The sequence below is a fragment of the Miniopterus natalensis genome, chromosome 17 (genome assembly GCF_054644295.1).
Source record: "Miniopterus natalensis isolate mMinNat1 chromosome 17, mMinNat1.hap1, whole genome shotgun sequence".
Taxonomy (NCBI): Eukaryota; Metazoa; Chordata; class Mammalia; order Chiroptera; family Miniopteridae; genus Miniopterus; species Miniopterus natalensis.
Window position 1 is genome coordinate 19,996,385 of NC_142097.1, and position 18,510 is coordinate 20,014,894.

General features: G+C 48.7%; 1 protein-coding gene across 1 annotated transcript; it reads right to left on the reverse strand.

The window, feature by feature from the left end:
* Positions 1–368: 368 nt before the first annotated feature.
* On the reverse strand, positions 369–2,959 carry CCL1 (C-C motif chemokine ligand 1). Its single transcript, XM_016207005.2, has 3 exons — positions 2,884–2,959; positions 1,563–1,677; positions 369–471 (listed from the first exon to the last, which is right to left on the reverse strand). Exons 1-3 carry the CDS (start codon positions 2,957–2,959, stop codon positions 369–371), a joined length of 294 nt encoding a protein of 97 aa, XP_016062491.2.
* Positions 2,960–18,510: the final 15,551 nt, after the last annotated feature.

The following is an 18,510-nucleotide window of genomic DNA, read 5'->3' on the forward strand; positions in this document are numbered from 1 at the left end:
CCCAGGACAAAGATAGTCAACCCAGAAGAGTCAATCATTTATTGGCTCCTATGGACAAGAAGTTGGTTCCCTTGGCACCAGGTTCAACACGTCTCCCCCCTTCCCCACCCTGCAGCCCCTGGCCCCAACTCCTCAATGCCAATCAAGTTTGCAACCTGAAATCCCTGTGGGGTCAAAGAAGCACAGGGAGGCAGGAAATGAAGGTTCTATAATTTAATATATATAGTAAGACAACATAGCTTATCAGGACCCTCCGGACCCTCCATGACCCAGCAAAGTTGGAACAGAACTGGTGGAGGGTTGAGGGCTGGGCGTCGGGTGAGGTAAAGCCATGAGGTCTGGACAGTCCAGCGTAGAAAGGGATCCGATCACATTTCCCCTGGCAGGCAGGTTGCTATCTTATGTAAGTTATCTAGAACCCATTTGTCTGTCTTCAAGGCACAGCTCTTTCTGCCTCCTTTCATCTTGAATCTGTGGGCAGAGAACCAAAAAAGGCACCGAGTCACCTGCTGGGAACCACACCCAAGTCCCACCTCCCTCACCTTACTGCTGGGTGTCCAATGCTGACGTCTCTGCAAAATGTGAAGTCATTGTGTCAGACCTGTGGCTTGCATCCCAGGAGGAACACCCAAGCTTCAGGGGGAGCTTATTAAACTGTATTTCCTGGATCTCCTCCCCCAAGATTTCAATCAGTGTGTCAGAGTGGAACTGAAGGTTGAAGACACTCCAAGGATTAGCTAGCAAGGGAAATTCCCCTCCTGGAATCTCTGGGAGGACCCCTCTGCACCACCTTTGCACGTGTCTGTGTACATCTGGGACGCTCAGTCATTCTCTCTGTGTGTGTTTTCTGATCTGCCAACCTCCTAAACTTGGCTATTGTCCCAACTGTAGACCAGTTCTGCCTTTTATTATCTGGGTGATCTTAGACAACTCTTTCTACCTCCCCAAACATCAGTTTTCATGATAACGACTATATGGACCCCAAGATGGTTAACCAAGACAATATACCATGAAAGTACCTAACAGATACTGAATGACAAGTGTAAACTGCCTTGTTCAAGCTTCGTAATGACCCTGGAGTGTCGCTATCATGCTTACTCTACTTCACAGGGAAGGCGTGCCAAGAGCGCCTAGATAATGCAGGGCAGAAAGTTACCGGCCCAAGGTCCCCTAAAACTAGAGGTTGGCAAATCCAGAGTCAGGAATGAATTGTGACCCCCTCACTCTTTTCACTATGCGGTAATACCTGGAGCTTTTAAGCAACTTTTTCCTCTGGGCACAAACTATTAGGATATAATACTTGGTTCCTTGAAGCCACAAGAAACAAAAGTCGCGGCGGGAACACGAAGGTGCATCCCTCCCGGCACATGCTGGGGAGGGCGGAGCACCCCCTGGCGCCCACGCTCGGCTTTGCGCGCAGGCCTTGAGGGCCCGGCTCCTGGGCTTGGAAACCTCAGTCTGGCGGGACAGCGCCATCTAGCGCCCACTGTTCTAATTCCAGGTGAGCCCGTTTCTGTTCTCTGCAGGAGAAAGTCAGGAATTGACCCGGGAATGGCACTCACATTATCCCGTCGCTGTGGGAGCAGGAGGAGCTGGAGTTTCTGTAGCACTGGATTTTCTTCAGGGGAACCGCTTTCTTGACAAATCTGAAGCAGCAATTGGAGGATGACACATGCACTATAAGAGAGACACAAAAAACGGGTTGCATCTATTTCTCAATGGGGATTTCTTTCCTCTCAGGATGGTTTTGAAAACAACAATAACAATAACAAAACAAAAAAACCCTTCCAGGACAGGCTCAGTCTTTGGAACCACACTCAGAGGGCCCTGGGGCAGCACTGTCCCGTCAGCCACTTGGTTCTGTGGTTAGTCAGAGTCAGGACACTGGGGTTCAGATCTTAGCTCCCCACACACCAGCAGGTGGCCTTGATCAAGAACACCTGCGCCCCAGACCTCCCATCTGTAAAATAAGAGCTTCTAGACGGATTTCTAAAGGCTCTTCCAGTTCTGAAATCCCACCATTACTGTGTGGTTCTACCCCAATATTTGGGTTCAAAGGCTCTGGATCTCATACCCTGGGGCCTGGTGAGTCTAGTGCATGCAGGACAACTGCGGTCTAAGAACCTGGATCAGGATCAGACACCATTCAAGGATTTCAAACTGATACAATGACGAGGGAAGAGCATCCAGGAACCAGTCGGCTCCCCCACTGGCTCTCCAGAATGCCCTGCTGCCCTAGTCCCCAGCCCTGTCCTGACCCCAGTCCCCACTCTGCCGGTTTGTACACCCCCTCCCTTACTCCACCTTCCAAAGACTTGCATTCCAATCCTGGCTCCTTCCCCCTGGTGTTACTGTTTACAAAGCCCCTTTTGTATATTTAGCATTAGGTTGGTATCTTCTAAACAGCCCTGGGAGGTGGGCATTATCAGTCCCACTTTAAATGATGGAGAAACCAGAGTTTGAGAGGTAAAGTGACTTGCCAAAGGTTAGCCAACTATTACAGGCCCAGGTCCTGACCTCTGCTTGTTATCTGTCACATTGTGGAGGCAAGACCCTGGACCGCCTCTGAACCTCAGGCCTCCCAGCTTGGACTAATAACCTCACAGCTCCCATCCATCACTCTGCAGGGTCTGGATGAGTCAGGGCCTCGTTTCACAGAGCTAGTGGCTCACTGTCCGTGTTTGCCCAGACTCCTGGTTCTCCTACTGTCCCTCTGCCTCACCCATTCCAAGTCCTCCATTCCTCTTCCTTCAGGGAGAATTACTCCTGGAGCAGGGGGGATGGATGCAGTGAATTTAGGGTGAGCCCTGCCCGTAACCCCAGAGTACCTGCCTACATTTCTGCCCTCCCAAGGTGAAGCTAAGTGATCCCAGCCCCACTCACGGCTCCAGCTGTTCACGTCCTGCAGACACATCCCTCCTAGCAGCAGGCACACCAGGGCCAGGGTGATGAGCTTCATCGCGGGCTGTCTGGCTCAGGATTCCCCGGAGTGGTCTCGGTGAGTCTGGTGGAGCTAGTGCTCTCCCCTGGCCCATCCTGTGGTGCCCAGGGCTTTTATTACAGAGAAGTGGGTTTTCCCAGGCCCTGGTGCAGAGGTGGGGAAGCCACCGGGGGAAGAGGTGGACACCCATGTCCAGTGACCACACTGAACACGCCCCTCAGCCACCTCTCCGAGGGGGCGCAAGTTCTGTGAAAAGTTTCCCACGTGCAGGAGCAGATAAGGATCTTGAAATAAATGAGTGGGAGCTGTCCCTCTGAGAAGTGGAGAAGGGTGAGTGAGAGGAAGTGGCCTCTTTGCGGCTTCTCTGATCCCACATCTTTTCATCCAGGGATGTAGCCACTGTCCTCAGATCACGGTGGAGCTAAAGAGCTCTGGACCAGGACTGAGACTGTCTGTGTTTGATTCCCAGTTCTGCAAGTTAGCCGTTGCTTAAACTTGTCCAACTCGCCAACCCACTGCAAAATAGTTATGGTAACACAGGCCTCACGGGTGTGTGATGATACTTAAATGAGATGTTATCTCAAGTGCCTGGCCCAGATATTTCCTATTTCAATCACCTGACACTTGTCACCAGCTTGCCCTGTTCTAGGCCCTCAGTTAGCTCCAGGGAAGACCAAAGAGATGTGTGCCTGACCTCCAGCTGCTATCCTTTGACTCACAGATAAATAAAAGCCAGCCAGTGTAAGCACAGCGGTAGATGAGCCACGTGGAAGGTGCAAGAAAACTTTCCAAAGGCATTAAAGAGGCCTCCCAGGGGAATGATCCTCAAGCAGAGTCTCCCACGGAGGGCCAGGTGGAAAGGGGCATGCCAACAGAGGAAGGGGCACTGAGGCACGGCAGAGCACATTCATTCAGAGATGCTAGATAGAGCTGGAGGGGCTGGGGAATGGGGCATAAGGAGAAAGACAGGAGCAAGGAAATGGCTGGAAAAGATGTGACCGTACAGCTACGGAGTGGCCAGGTCATAAAGCCTTTGTGAACAGTGCTTGCAATACGTAGCACATAGTAGATGCTCAGTAAAAAGTAGCTGGGCCCGGCTGGGCGTGGCTGAGCGGTTGAGCATCGACTAGGATCCAGGAGAGTGCAGTTGGATTCCTGGTCAGGGAACAGGCCCGGGTTGCGGGCTTGATCCCTAGTTGGGGGCCTGCAGGAGGCAGCTGATCAATGACTCTCTCATCATTGATGTTTCTCTCTCTCTCTCCCCCTCTCCCTTCCTCTCTCTGAAATCAATAAAGATATATTTAAAAAAAAAAAAAAAAGTAGCTGGGCCGAATCTGTGCATCAAAATCATGAGGCCAACGTGCGTGATACGCTCACAGAGTGCTGGCTGGGCTGATCTACTCGGCCGTGCGCTCTCTAGCTCACAAGGCTTCCCATCGTCAGCTGGACAAAGTTGAAGCTGCTCACCTGGCCATTCGCGGCTCCTCGTGTTATGGCTCCATGGGTTCCTGCATGTTTGAATATTTGCAGCTCCCTGAACTTGCCACAGGCTTTTCTATGTCCAGGGTTTTGCTTCCGCTGTCCTCTGCAGGGCCCTCCTCACTGTCTCCCTCTGTGAGCTTTCTGCCCATTCCCATCGCCTTTGTATCCTCAAAGACCCTTCCGCTCACTATTCCCGTTCAGCCTCCTGTGAAGCCCCCTGTGCCTGGTCTCCCCCACGGAGGTCTCAGTCCCCCGCCACCCCCCTGCTCCGTGTGTTCTTCAGACGAACACCTGGGTGGGCATCCTGGGGGGTCATGGTGGAAAGGGCCTGGAAGACCATCCGCAACAGTGGCTCTTAAAGTTTCCTGGGTGAGCTTTTGAAAATGCCTTGGCAGCATTTCATAATCAGAATAAAAACGTATGTCCCTATACCTGTTATTGAGGCCCCAGAAGATAAGAATCATGTATCCAGTATGTTCTCTTCATATTATGAATAGGAAAAAAGGTCTCAGAAAGAGGAAACTGACTTCCCAAGTCATACTGAGAATTCATCGTGGAGATGGGACTGTGCACACTCAGTCACCTGGACACCTGACCTCCATGTCCACCAGCTCCCAGTCACCCCTCCAGCAGCTGCCTGCCTCCCAGAAAGGACTGGAAGTAGTAGAAATGACTAACCTGCTGTCGTCACTCTTTTATTCTCTTTGTCCTTGCAGATTGATACTTTTTACATTTCTTTACCATCAATTTAGTGGGCTTTTTGGAGAGGAACGTGACAAAGGTGTGTGACCAATCTGCCGAATGTTGTCACCGTAGGTCTTTTAAACTAACTTGGGACATGCAGAGGACAGATACGGTCACCCAGGGAATTCTGCCCCCTTCCCCTTCCCCTTCTCTTGGGGACGCAGCTGGCCCACTCAAGAAGTAGACCGGGCTGCCCCTCCAGAAACCCACTTCCCCTCCTCCCGTCACTGTGAGCCCAGGACTGGAAAACAGAGAACGGAAAGCTGGAGCCATGCCTTCCCCTTCCCGGCATCTCAGCACCAGGAGGAACTGGCTGAGGCTCTGTCACGCAGAAACCTAGAGCTTCACACACACCCGCCTAACCCCAGCACAGGAGTGAAGCCAAAGCGCATGAAAATCGATAAAACATGGCCTTGAGTGAGGTGGGTGGGAACGGCCTGGGATGGACTGATAGGCAGCAGACTGTCAGCATAAACCCTGAGCCAGTTGCTTCCATGTACAGCCCTTTTCTGAGAAGTCTGGAAACCAGGAGGCGCCTTAGAAAGGTCTTCTCATTAGTCATCTTCCGTGAAGCAGGTGCCCACCTCTGGGCCAGGCCTGGCCGCCTCCTGCAAACACAGGCCAGCCCCCAGCCAAGCTCGCCCGCAGGGAAACGCCTTTCTCCAGTTTTCCAGAGCCTCGTACCTCTGCTTGGGTGCCTTTGTCCCCTATGTTCTGTCTCACATTCAGCACTTTTGTTTTTTTGAGGAGGTCTCTCCCGTCCAGTTCTCAGTGACAGTCATCGCCCGGGCATCGATCATCTCTTACAGCAATGGCAAACCTTCAGGTGCCGGAGAAAGTCCCCGCGTGATAGGCATCAGCTTGTCCGTGTGTGTACACGGGCACTGAGCTACTGAGCTGACAACCCATCCCGCTGTGCTCGAGGGGAAGGAAAATGCCTCGGCCGACACAGTCCCACACGATGCAGCCACATGACGCGGCCACACAGCACCACCGCTGCGCTGTACGTACACGGGGACCTCACTGCCCCTTCTGCCTGGGGTGCCCCTTCCAGCCTCATTGGGCTAACTTGCTGCAAGCCGTCCTACCTGGGCTCCCCCGGTGAACTGGACTTACTCCTCACAGCAGGCACCCCCAGCCTTGTATTGCCCCCCCACAACAGGCACCCCCAGCCTTGTATTGCCCGGTGGGCCACACCCCGCCCTGTCTGCAGGCCTGCATTGCTTGACAAGACATGAAGCCAAGGGCCTGACAGGATCCTGGTTACTAGTTTCAGACCTTGCACCAACTTGACTGCACTGGTTGCAGAAAGCCATAAGCAATTTTCTATTCGGAACAGGGGTGTGGCCTTATCTGTGATTTGAACTGAGGGTTTGTGCAAGACATCTACTCTCGGAGCCACATCACATGTAAAATATGTCTGTCTGAAACTTAGCAAACACCAGGAGGTCCGGAGCTCAAAAAAAGCTTGGTAGGCAGCACAGGGGTTTGGATCCAGAATGTTCTGTCACCCAGTTTTGTGATTCTTGAAGCTGTCTGACCCTGAATCAAAACCATTCACCTTGCAAAGTCCCTGTGATGGTTCAAGGAGTTAGCCTGGGTCAGGCGGCTACCATATACCTCCTGGAGCTCAGGAGGACACAGTCCTTTAGTCTGTTCCCCCACCTGTCCCCATTCCCCACAGAGCAGGAAGAGCCCCCAGGAAGAGCTGGGCTAGGTTATCTCACTATAGAGACGAAGAGGGGGTGGTCCAGAAAGAAAAGTGAGCTGCCACATGGGGACCCAGTGACGGTGCCCCAAAGATCACCCTGCCTCTTAACTCCCAGGCTGAGCTCTGCCTCTGTGATTTCCTAGCTTTGTGCTCATGTCTGGAGAGCTGGGCTATGGCCAGAAAGAGAAGGTGGGCACAACGGGGCCCAGAGAACGCAGGAAAGCCCTGGAGGATTCCCACAGCCCACCTGGAGCTCAGGGCACTGGGAAATGGTGGGGAAAAAACACCCCCTGGCATTTTCATTGTATAGAGCAAGGATGCAGGGGCAGGAAGTGGCAGCAATTTGATTCCAAACTATGCCAGCCGAAAACCCAACAAGGCCACCATGATTCAGGGGACATGCCCACAGCCTGTAGGGAAAATCCCCTGAGGTGCCCTTCTCTCTCTGGGGAAGCAGATGGACAGCCTGGGTCCCACCACAGCCCATAACCCATTTACCAGGGCATCCTATGCCCACAGCCCTGAGAGCCCAGGTTGGCCTGGGCAGTGGTGCCCTTCTCTCAGTGTCCCTCAAGCCTGGCTCCCAAGCTCAGCTCAGAGTTGGCCTACCCTGAGAGATGCCACCATCTCCATATTTGGCCTCCTGGGCTCCAGACTGAGTTGAACTGACCACAGAGAGTGCACTGAGCTTACACAGCTCACCCCTCAGAACTGGAGCTGGGCCTGGGATACGCTGACGTTCAGGTCTCCTGGCCATCACCTCTGTCCTCTGGTGGGACACCAACCTTCAAGTCACCCTCTGCCCAACTCCTCAACAGCACAGTCAAAGACCAGAACTGCTGCCAACCAGACGCGTCTCAGATGGCAGAGAAGGGACTGTGGAGAAGAGGGAAATAGGAGAAAGGGACAGTGTTTCTTCTGCTGATCTGGAGTCTAACCTGCCCCACTGTTTGTAGCTGTATTTCTCCTCCCACACAGATAGGATGTGATTCAACAAGATGGAACATGTTGAGCACCCAGGATGTGTTAGGTTAAAGGAATTAAAAAAATTCACGCCACCCTCCTCTGCCACCTCCTCAATTCATCACTGAATGTGTCCTTTGATATCCAGGTGTAATAAAGCAGGTAAGTGGCATTAATCGCACCCTTGCCTGCTTCCCTCCTGCACACAACCACACCACAACGAAAAGGGGAAGAGTTGCGTGGCCTGGCTTGGTCCCAACTCTATGCACATAAGTGACCTCATCTATAAGTTATAGGATGGCTACCGGAGGTCATGATGGTTACCGGAGGTCACGAGCCTCACAGGAGACAGCACAGCTTGAGGGAATGGGTGTTCAGCAAAGAAGATTGCTGCCAACCTTCCCATGGCTCCACTACTGTCTCCTCTCGCTTGCCCCCCTTCCCGGCCAAACTGCGATATTTCGTGCCATTCTCTCCATTTCCTCCCCGCCCATGTTTTCAGTATACTGCAAACGGGCCTCTGTCTCCACCGTGTCACCAAAACTGCAGTGGCTACCGTCGCTGGTGACCTCCTAGTTCCTAAATCCAAGGCACTCTTGGCTATTGTCTTGTCTGACTTCTCAGCGCCCTTGACCCTGCTGACCCTTCTGGAAACATCCTCTTGCTGTGACTTCTATGACAGGTCCCTCCTGGTTTCCCTTCAACCTGTATGCCTGTCACTTCTGAGATTAGAAGCTCCTTGTCCTTCATCCATCCCTTAACTTGATGTTCCAGCCCTCTGTGGGGCATCAGTAGTTAACAGCGAACATTACTGCGTCCCAGGCACTGCTCTAAGCCCCTCACATGTGTTAACCTGTCAATCTTCCTTCCTCATGGCCCGGGAAGCAGCTATTGGTAGCAGCTCCCATTTTACAGATGAGGAACCTGAGGCACCAAGAGGTTGTCCAAGTTTACTCAGCGAATCGTGGCTATTAGTGACCCAGGGAAGTAGGACTCCAGTGCAGACAGTCAGGCTTCGCTTCTGAACCAGTGCTTTGCACTGCCTCTCGGCAGAGACTTGCCCCTGGCTGCCCTCCAAACATCTTAGCTTATCCTGTACCGCTCCTCCTGATCTGGCCATGACAAATGCCACCTGCAATTTCATATGCATGTCCTGTGCACTTAGACTAGATCTGAATCTCTGCAGACATGACCTGATCTTTCCAGATGATCCTTTCTGTACCGGAATAACTTCCTCCTCTTGTTTCATCACAGAGTGAACCCAGCTTTACCTCCTCCCAACCCTCAGTCTCCTGTGGTCCAGCTGCTCTGCGTGTCCCTCTGCACTTACTCTGACCACCTTCCTGTCTACACTCTGAGCTCCTGGCCGAACACAGTGCATGTGACACTGCCGATGAATGGTAGGTGACCTGATGAACCAGCCATGTCTGAATAGAACATGAGCCTCTAACCTCGTCTGCCCTGTGTTTTAACAAACAGCATAAAAACTAATGTATGTCAACACACACTCTCCAGATTCAGAGGCTCCCCTAGGCAATCCCAGCCCTGAGGTCATTTTTCTGGTCTGCACAGCCCTGTGTCCAAAATATCGCCAGCTCCGTGTTGAAGCAGGTCCATGTCAGGCGAACAGGGGTTGGACCAAGGCCATCTAAGAAATGTGTTCCCTCCAAAGGACTGCACCTGGAGCATGTCTTTCTGGCCTGTATTTCCCAGGGTAAGAGTTGTCAACGTCTCACCCGTGTAAATAAGTAAACAGGTAAATGCAGTCTGGTTTTACTAATTCAGGTACAGCCATGGAAAGGCAAGATGAATTTAAGACTGTTATTAAATAAATGTGGTTTTCTTACTTTCAACCATATATAATTCCTTCTAACAGTATTATTGGGCCGAAGGTACTTAGGAGATAGGTTTTCATGGAGAGTTTATCGGGATTGGTAATTAGCAGAACAATCGTGATCATTTTAAAGTGCTTGGAAGCAGATTAAACCCACTGAAGAGAATCAGCCTCTGAGGAACACAATAGCAGTCTCCATTTACACGCCAGCAATTGCTGTGCCAATTAGAAATGCGGGTACTCAAATAGCTACTGTAAATCTCAGTCCCGATGCCGTGTCTGACATCCCTCCCAGAGAAACAACACTCATTTTCCAAGTAAATAAATATTTAAAGGATGCTTACTATGGGCCAGGCATCCTCCAATGTGCTGGGTACCCAAATACACAAGGCACTTGCCCTGTAGAGCTAACACCCTGGGGCAGAGACATGATTTTCAAGCTAATTATAGAAACAATATAATTTCAAATAGAATAAGTCAGTGAAGAAACATAACAGAGGGATCTGACTAGTGGGGGGATTCAAGAGTTGGCATCTGAGCTGAGACCTGAATGATATACGGAGATGGAGGGGCGGGGTGGTGAGTCAAAGGCCTGCTGTGCTGCCTTAGTCAGCTCGGGCCTCTAAGTGAGGCGCAAGGCCAAGGTTTTGCGCAAGTGGTTTATTTGGGAGGTGCAGGAAAGATGAGTAGGGAGCAGGGGAGCAAAAACAAGGTGGGGAAGCCTGAAGAGAGGACATGCCAGTGAAGGAAAAGCAAGCCAGCTTTGTTGTAGGTGCCTGAAACCGAAGCTCCCAGAGACACCCTGGGAAACGGTGCAGAGCCTGGTCCTGAGTTACCCCACCCAAGAGTGAGGGAGCTGGGCATCTGTACTCCAATTCCTGTCACTGGTGAGGGTTCTCTGTGGCACCTCTGTCCCACTGCTCATGGGCAGGGGGCTCTTCCATGCTGAAGTCAGGTGATGGAAGGCCCGGCTGAGGGCTATGAGCTGGATACTGGCAGCATCTGTTACATGCACAGACCAGCCTGGAATGCTCCAGAAAGAAAGTCCGTGAGAATGGCATTTAAAAGGTGTGGAGACATGAGCGTAGGAAATGATGTCTGAGAGGAAGGCAGGGACCAGCTCGTGTGAAGTCTATACTCATGGTAGGCCATGATGAGTTTAAATTTTAATCTAAGGGCATGGGGAAGATAGCTAGGAAATTGAGTCAGGGATAAAAAGATACGATTCCTCTTTCAGTTGTGCGGAGAAGAGATTTTTCAGAGAGCAATAGAGAATGTAGGGGCACTAGCAGAAGTGCAGACAGGAGACGAAGGTGGCTTCCCTGGCACAGGGGTGGTGCAAAGGGACGGCCCCAGGCGTGCTGTGACAGGACTGACAGGGGGTTAGATGTGGGGGAGAGAAAGGAAGCATGAGGCCTTGGTTGGCCTGTGTCCGCACAGAGACAGGAGCAGGCTCCGCTGAGCCACTCGGGAGCTGCGTAACTTGGGTCAGTCCCTCCCCCGATCTGGGCCTCAGTTTTCCCATTTGAGAAATAAGGGAGTAGAACTAACCAGCTTCTAAGGACTCACAACTCTCCTAGCCTATGACTATTTTAAAAAAGCAATCATCAACCTCCTTTTAAAAGTTCCAGTTCTCTTTAATAATGCCATTCACCCATGGGAATGGCCTCTCAGAACAAAAGCCGGAGCCTTTGCGATCGTCTGCTTCCAGTCTGTTTTCCTCTATAATCTTTTCCCTGACTCCTCCAACCCAAGGTAGCCAACATCCCGAATTCCCTTTCCTATATTTTAAATCTATATGTATTTCTAAACTGTATGTATTTTTTACTATTTTAAAAGGGCACCATGCTGTTTATAACTGTAGGGACTTACTGTTTTACCCAACAGTATTTGGTTAATATACATCCATATTATTGAGTGTCACTGCGGTTCCTTGTTTTACCAGCTGTATGATATTCCTTTGGTTAAGTAAACTACTAATTTATTTATCTACTCCCTTTTGAGGAGCATTTGAGCTTTCCTTTAGATTCCTGTCATCGTAAACAGCGCAGCTATTGAACATTTTTGTATGAGCAAGATTTCCACTAGGTATATATAAAACCATGAAATTGCTGATTTAAGATATTCGCTGTTATGAGACAGTTCCATTCATTTTCCCAAGTAGCTACGTGAAAATATCAGCACTGCCTGGAAGACCGTGTGGATCCACAGTCTCTCCAACACTTGGGATTGCCTGAGTTTTCCTTTTCTTTTTCCTAACTAAATTATTTTTAATTTAGATCTCTTTCTGTTCTGGATTTGGGTTTCCCTGACCAGTAACGAGGCTAAACATTTCTTCACTTGTCTATCAGCCATAAGTGTTTCCTCTTCTCTGAAGTGTCTGTTCTTGTTTTTTGCCAGTTTTCTTCTGTGTACTTTGGTTTTTCTTATCAACATTATCAGCCTGCTTCCTGCCCGCAGATGCTGGGGCTCAAGATCATTTTATGTCCTGAAAAGTCAGCCTTGTTTTAACCTAGACTGGAGCACTTTGGGAAATATAGTCTTTCAAAAACTTTTTTGAAGTGTGAGTAGCTAAACTCACAGTTCACTTTGAGACATGCCCCCTGCCCTTTCTCTCTCCATGTAATTTCAAGTGCTTTGGCACTACTAGGCTTTATGGCGTCCAGTTTCTTTTACCTGAGTCAGTTTGTCCAACTAACTGGATCTTTCTGGAACTGTCTTAATCTCCTCAGAGATCTTAACAAAGGGATTCATGGTCATGCCCTTGCTTTGGTCTTGACCTTAGCTGAAGTTCATAGCCATGCCTTTAGTTTTGATCTTTGCCCCTAAAGTTATGCCCTATTTTGAGAATATTTTATAGTCCGAAGAGGTTGAAAATGAGAGATGATTGCTCCTTTCAACCCTATAAAGCCAGGATTTCTAGACTTTCTTTGTTCCCTTTCCATTTCAATGCTTGCAAACGAGCCAGTTTGTATCTGTCGTCATCACTTTCTTGTACCTTATGAAATGTAGTTACTAACAACTGACTCGCACTAACAATATTCTGTTTCAGAGCTTCTCCCAAAGCCATCAATTCAGTAGGTGCCTTTTCTGTCTTCTCAGTGTTCATATGGGACAGTTTTACCCAATGTTTCACTACTGCATGGCACAAGCTGCCATTTTCCCCAGCCCCTATGATAACTCCTTTGCTATCTGCCACTTAGCCTACCAAAACCACACATTTTATTCTTTGGTTACACAGCACCCCACTTCAAGATACTAGTTTCCATATTGGTCAGCTTTTGCTACAATAACAAGCAACCCCAAAATATCAGTGGCTTATGACAAGAAACATTTCTTTTTTGCTCTCAAGTCTGCAGGTCAGCTGCATTTCTGTCCCAAGCTGTGGGCCAGGTCCCTGTCCCATGTCTCCCCACTCTCAGGCCAAGGCTAACAGAACAGCTCTCACTTGGGACATGTCATCTTTGGGCAAAGGGTCCAGAAAGAAGAGAATTGGCAGACACTAGCAGTGCTTTTAAAACTTCTGCTGGGATGTGGCACATGTCTGATCTGCTCATATTCTACTGGCTCAAGAAAGTTACATGGCCAAGGCCAATGTATGTAAAAAAATATATTGATGTAAAAAAATATATTCTGAATCATTTTAGACAAGAATATAGTCTCCCACAGAAGAGGTTCTTGGTGCATTCTTATACTAATCCTTTGTTAGTGTGTGTATGTAATATATTCTCCGATGTGTAGCTTATTTTCAAGTTGATTTTTAAGAAAGAAAACTCATAAATTCAATACAGAAAAATTTTTATCCGTCTTTTCTTCTGTAGGCAAAGTTTTTGTGTGTTATTTAAGAAATCTTTCCCTTCTCCAAAGTTTAAAAATATTTCAATTAAGATTTTCTATTAAAAATTTTAAAGACTTATTTTTAACATTTAGCCACCATTGGAGTTGATTTTTGTATAGGGTATAATGTAAAGATCCAATGAAATCTTTTCTGCCATAGGATTGCCATTTTTCCAGGCCTAACTTCTGAACAGTCTCTCCTTTCCCCATTGATGTGACAGATAATTACATCTCCCCAGCTTCATACATATGTGGTTCTGTTTCCTGGCTTTCTTGTTTCATTCCATTGGTCATCTTTTCTGCCACTGCATTGACTTATAAGAATTCATGGTATCTGGTCAAGTAAGTCCCCCTCCCTGTTTTTTTGTTCATTGTTTGTTTTTCAACCACAAGTGTGGTTCCCACAACAAAAGGGGACGTTGGCAAGGGCCTCATCAAACAGTTGGCATTTCCTCTCGCTCTTCTGCATGCTCTCAGCACCCTGCTCACCCAGGCAGGACAGTAAGCCTGAGGCCACAGGGCCTGCTTGTCTGCAGAGTCACTAGCAGGGCATGCTGTCCCTTTGCAGACAAGCTACATCTGAGGCAGCTCATTCTCACTGAAAAAATATTAATTAAAAACAAACAAAAACAAGCAGGGACCTGACACCGGGAGATGGTTCATATTGAAGAAGTCAGGCAGTTGGTCTCCGCGATAAGAGAGTGTGTGTGGAGGGACTATACACATCAGAGTAAACGTTACCAGTGTCTGGACGGATCCTTTGACACCCATTCCATTCTTTAGTCCTTGAAAGGAGAGAGGTAATCTGACTACTCTCCCAGATTAAATGAAACAAAGAGGGTTAAATACCTTTCCAAGTGAGGAAAGGTTTTCGAACAATGAAATAATATTTGTACAGCCCTGGTTCTCGGCCTACAACATACCTGGGAACTTGTTAGAAATGCAAATTCTTAGGCCCCACCCCAGTCTTGAAGAACAAGGCCCAGTAATCTCTGCATTAACAACCCTACCCTGTACCCTGGTGATTCTGGTGCCCTAAAGGTTGAGAGCCACTGATGGGGACAGCACCTGACCGGGTGACTTCTCAATGACCACTACAATGTTAGCCAAAGGCCACAGGGCTACTTCATGGAAAGTGGACGACTCGGTCCTACTGATTGACTCTAGGCAACTTTTCTACCAAATATAGTCTTATCTCCGGAGAGAGAGATCTGCATATCTGGGAAGGTTAGTTGTAAGGTTAGACATTGGCGTGAAGTAGAGATTACTGGAGATATTCAAGTTCAGGGCTGGGAAGAACATCAGAGCAGAGCCTTAGGCATGTGAAGCACCATGGTCACTGCCCGGGTTGTCATTTAAGACCCAGGTTGGGGCTGGGAGGCTGGCAAAGTCAAATACATGCACATGTCTATGCAAACAGCCCTTCACACACACGAGTTGCTACGCCTCCACTATCCACGAGTGGGTTAGGCTGACTGAGATTGGGTTTATCTTTCATTTTACAGTTAGCTTTTGGGACTAGAATCATTATTATAACAAAGCAAATGCAAAAACAAATCAATAATAACCATATCACCCTCCAAAAACTGTTCGTTTCTCACTTTCCATTCTTTACCTCTTTATAGACAAACCTTCAAATCACCTCAGTCACAGCAAACACCCAATTTTGTGCTCTCTTTTTCCTCCAACTTTGTCATAAATATTTTCAGGGACATCCCCCCTAGTCTTCATAATTGTCATTGTGATGGCTGAAAAATATTCCCTTGAACAGAGGTGACATAATTAAATTACAGAGATTTAGCTGGCCGCCACTATTTCCTTAATAGCAGTGCTGTGACTACTTATCCGTAGCTTGCATTTTTTCTTGGGATGTTTTTCTTTAGATTGACTTCCTAGAAGTGGAATTTTAGGAAAAGAGGGAATGAATTTCACTGCCGGAGCATATAAGATAAACATATTCAAAAGATACATAACAGTCTACTCTGTTAGCAGCAATGTATAAAGACACCTGTTTTTTATACATTTTTATACATTTAAGCAATGTATGAATATACATGTAGTCCTCAGAACTCGGTGTTATTATTTCACTCTCCCCTTCCTTTTTGGCCATTTAGTAAGAGTGTAATTGCACCCTATTATTGGTATAATTTTCCTTTTTGTAAATCCTAGATCTAGTCTTCTTTCCAAAGACAGAGCTGGTCAAACTGGCTTCAAAGGGAATTTACTTCAATCAGTGTGTATATGTATGTGTGTGCATGTATGCGTATCTATGCTTATATGTGTCTGGACACACATGAGTGTCTGAGTATATGACCCTCTCTGTGTGGCTACCTGCTTCCACGTTTATGTCTCAAAGAACACACGTGCTGTGGGGGGTGCATCTGAGGCCGTCACAGACACCATGTTTCTTAGCGTGCATTCCTTGGAATATGTTTATGTGTATGTGTGAGTGCATTGTTTTGTGGGATCATGGATGCAATGTAGTCAACAAAGTCAGACTCAGGCCCCTTGTGGCTTAACGCAATTCTTCCACCTTAACTCAATTCTGCCTTCTTGTCGGCTGTCACCTTCTTGCATAGCTTCACTAACACAGGGAATGACTTAATGAATTCCAAACAGTGAAGCATTTAAAGGTGTTGGGGAGTCATTGTACCAGGAAAAAGCAGTCAGATCACCACAAGGAGGGGGCTGGCTCTACCTTTTATACAGACAGTAGATAAATCCTCAGTGGGCTGGGACTTGGAAAACCATGTATTTATCAGATGAGTGATATTGGGCTGGACACATACCTCCACCCTCTTCCACCCCCACCATCCTCATGCCTTGGTTCTCTGCGTCTAAAGTGGGGATCAGAAGAAAGAGTGTTTGTGTGAGTTCAGTCAGGAGACACTGTCTCCTGTGGAGAGAAAGAGGAGAGGAGATCCAAGTCTCTTCTCAGAGCCTGAAATAACAATGAGGGCTTGCCAAATGTCTTTCCAAAATCCTGCCTTAACTAGAGCTAAGGCCTCACACACTGTCGCTAAATATATGCAGTTTGGGGGTAGGCAGGGAAAAGATAGTCAAAAATCCTTGAAGGCAGAGCATGGGTTCACAGAAGGCCCTGGTGAAGGGAAGGAGAAGCCTGGTCGCAGGTGCCCAGTCCAGGCCTCTGAGGAGCTGGGAAGCTCCCCCACCCCACCCCACCCCACCCCAGGCCACTGGACTCCAGATACTGAGCCCTCGGTTCTGAGAAGCCCTTTGGCACCTGAAGAGCCACACTTCCTCCCTCCCACACACAGTGGTCCTCTTGGTCTCTGGGAAATCCCAGGGTACCTTTTGTGCTCAAAGTGGGTGCTCACAAGCCAACTTTTCCAGGAAAGTTGAGTTAGTGAGGTGGCATTCAAATGCTCCCAGCTATAAGGACTTTTGTCTGTCCTTCCGTCTGCTTTGGGACCAAATATCACAAGGGGGAGTGTGTTTAAAAGCCTGGGAACTGCAGTCAGCCAGACCTGGGTTATCTGACTTGGAGCAAATTCCTTAACCTCCTGGAGCCTCTAAGAGGAAACAGGTACTAACTAATCATGACCACACAGTGACGTTGTGAGAGTCAAGTAAGATAAGCTGTGGGAAGCTCTTTGCACACGGCCTTGGCTCAGTGTCAGTGATCAGAGAGAGTGAGGGCTTGACATTGAACCCTGAGCTCCCTGAGGCTCCCAGCAGTTGGCAAAGGGAGGGGTCAGGTGATCAGAGGGGAGTGGGGAGCAGCTCACCTTGGTGGGGGGTGGGGACAGGAAGGGACCCTGAGAAGCCCAGTGCTGTGTCGGTGGGGGCTGGGGAGGGGACAGTGACTCAGACAGATGGGCCCACTCAAAAAGTCTGCCAAATATTAACCACAGGAAGCAGATAGGAGTTTAAACAGAAGGACCTTACCATAGTGGAAACCAAAGGGTGGTGGGCCAGGGAGGGGGAAAGGAAAGCCAGGGTGGGGAGGGGGCAGAGGGAGATTAAAATGAGGCTGGAGCCCGGCCGTGCGTGGCTCAGGGGTTGAGTGTCGACCTAGGATCCAGGCGATCGGGGTTCGATTCCCGGTCAGGGCACATGCCCGGGTTTCTGGCTTGATCCCCAGTAGGGGGCGTGCAGGAGGCAGCCGATCAATGACTCTCTCATCATTGATGTTTCTATCTTTCTATCCCTCTCCTTTCCTCTCTCTGAAATCAATAAAGATATATTTAAAAAAAAAAAAAATGAGGCTGGAAAACAGAGAGGGAACTGCAGGACGCAGCCTTTCCCACAGCCCCGTGGAACAAGATCCAGAAGAAGCAATACTTACACCAGACAAAATAGACTTTAACACAAAGGCAGCCCCACCAGTGGTTAGAGAGCCTGCCCGGGCACTGAAGGGTCCCGGGTTCGATTCCGGCCAAGGGCACATACCTTGGTTGCAGGCTCGATCCCCAGCCCTGGTTGGGGTGCGTGCAGGAGGCAACCAATTGATGTGTCTCTCTCACATCGATGCCTGTCTGTCTGTCTGTCTCTCCCCCTACCTTCTACTCTCTCTGAAAAGCAATGGAAAGCATATCCTTGGGTAAGGCTTAAAAAAAAAAAAAGATTACAATAAGAAACAAAGAAGGATCCAGCAACTCCACTTGTGGGTATTTATCCAAAGAAACTCAAAACACTAAATCAGAAAGCTATATGCTTCCATATGTTCATTGCAACATTAATTACAATAGCCAAGATATGCAAGCACCCCAGGTGTCCATCCATAGACGGATAGATAAAGAAGTGGTGCACCTATGCAATGTAGCATGACTCAGCCACAAAGAAACATCTTGCCATCTGCAAAAACATGGGTGGACCTAGAGGCTATTATGCTGGGCAGAATAGGTCAGACAGAGAAGGTCAAATGCCAGATGATTTCACTATATGTGGAATCTAAAAACCAAAATGAGCAAACAGCAGAACAGAAACAGACTCAGAGATACAGAGAACATTCTCACAGTTGCTGGATGGGGGGGG

Excerpts from the sequence above, each read along its gene's own strand:
- CCL1 (XM_016207005.2), bottom strand. The coding sequence starts at position 2,959 with ATGAAGCTCATCACCCTGGCCCTGGTGTGCCTGCTGCTAGGAGGGATG. Across the intron at positions 1,678-2,883 it reads GGACGTGAACAGCTGGAGCC|TGCATGTGTCATCCTCCAAT; the intron begins GTGAGTGGGGCT and ends TCTCTCTTATAG. Across the intron at positions 472-1,562 it reads TCCCACAGCGACGGGATAAT|ATTCAAGATGAAAGGAGGCA; the intron begins GTGAGTGCCATT and ends CTCTGCCCACAG.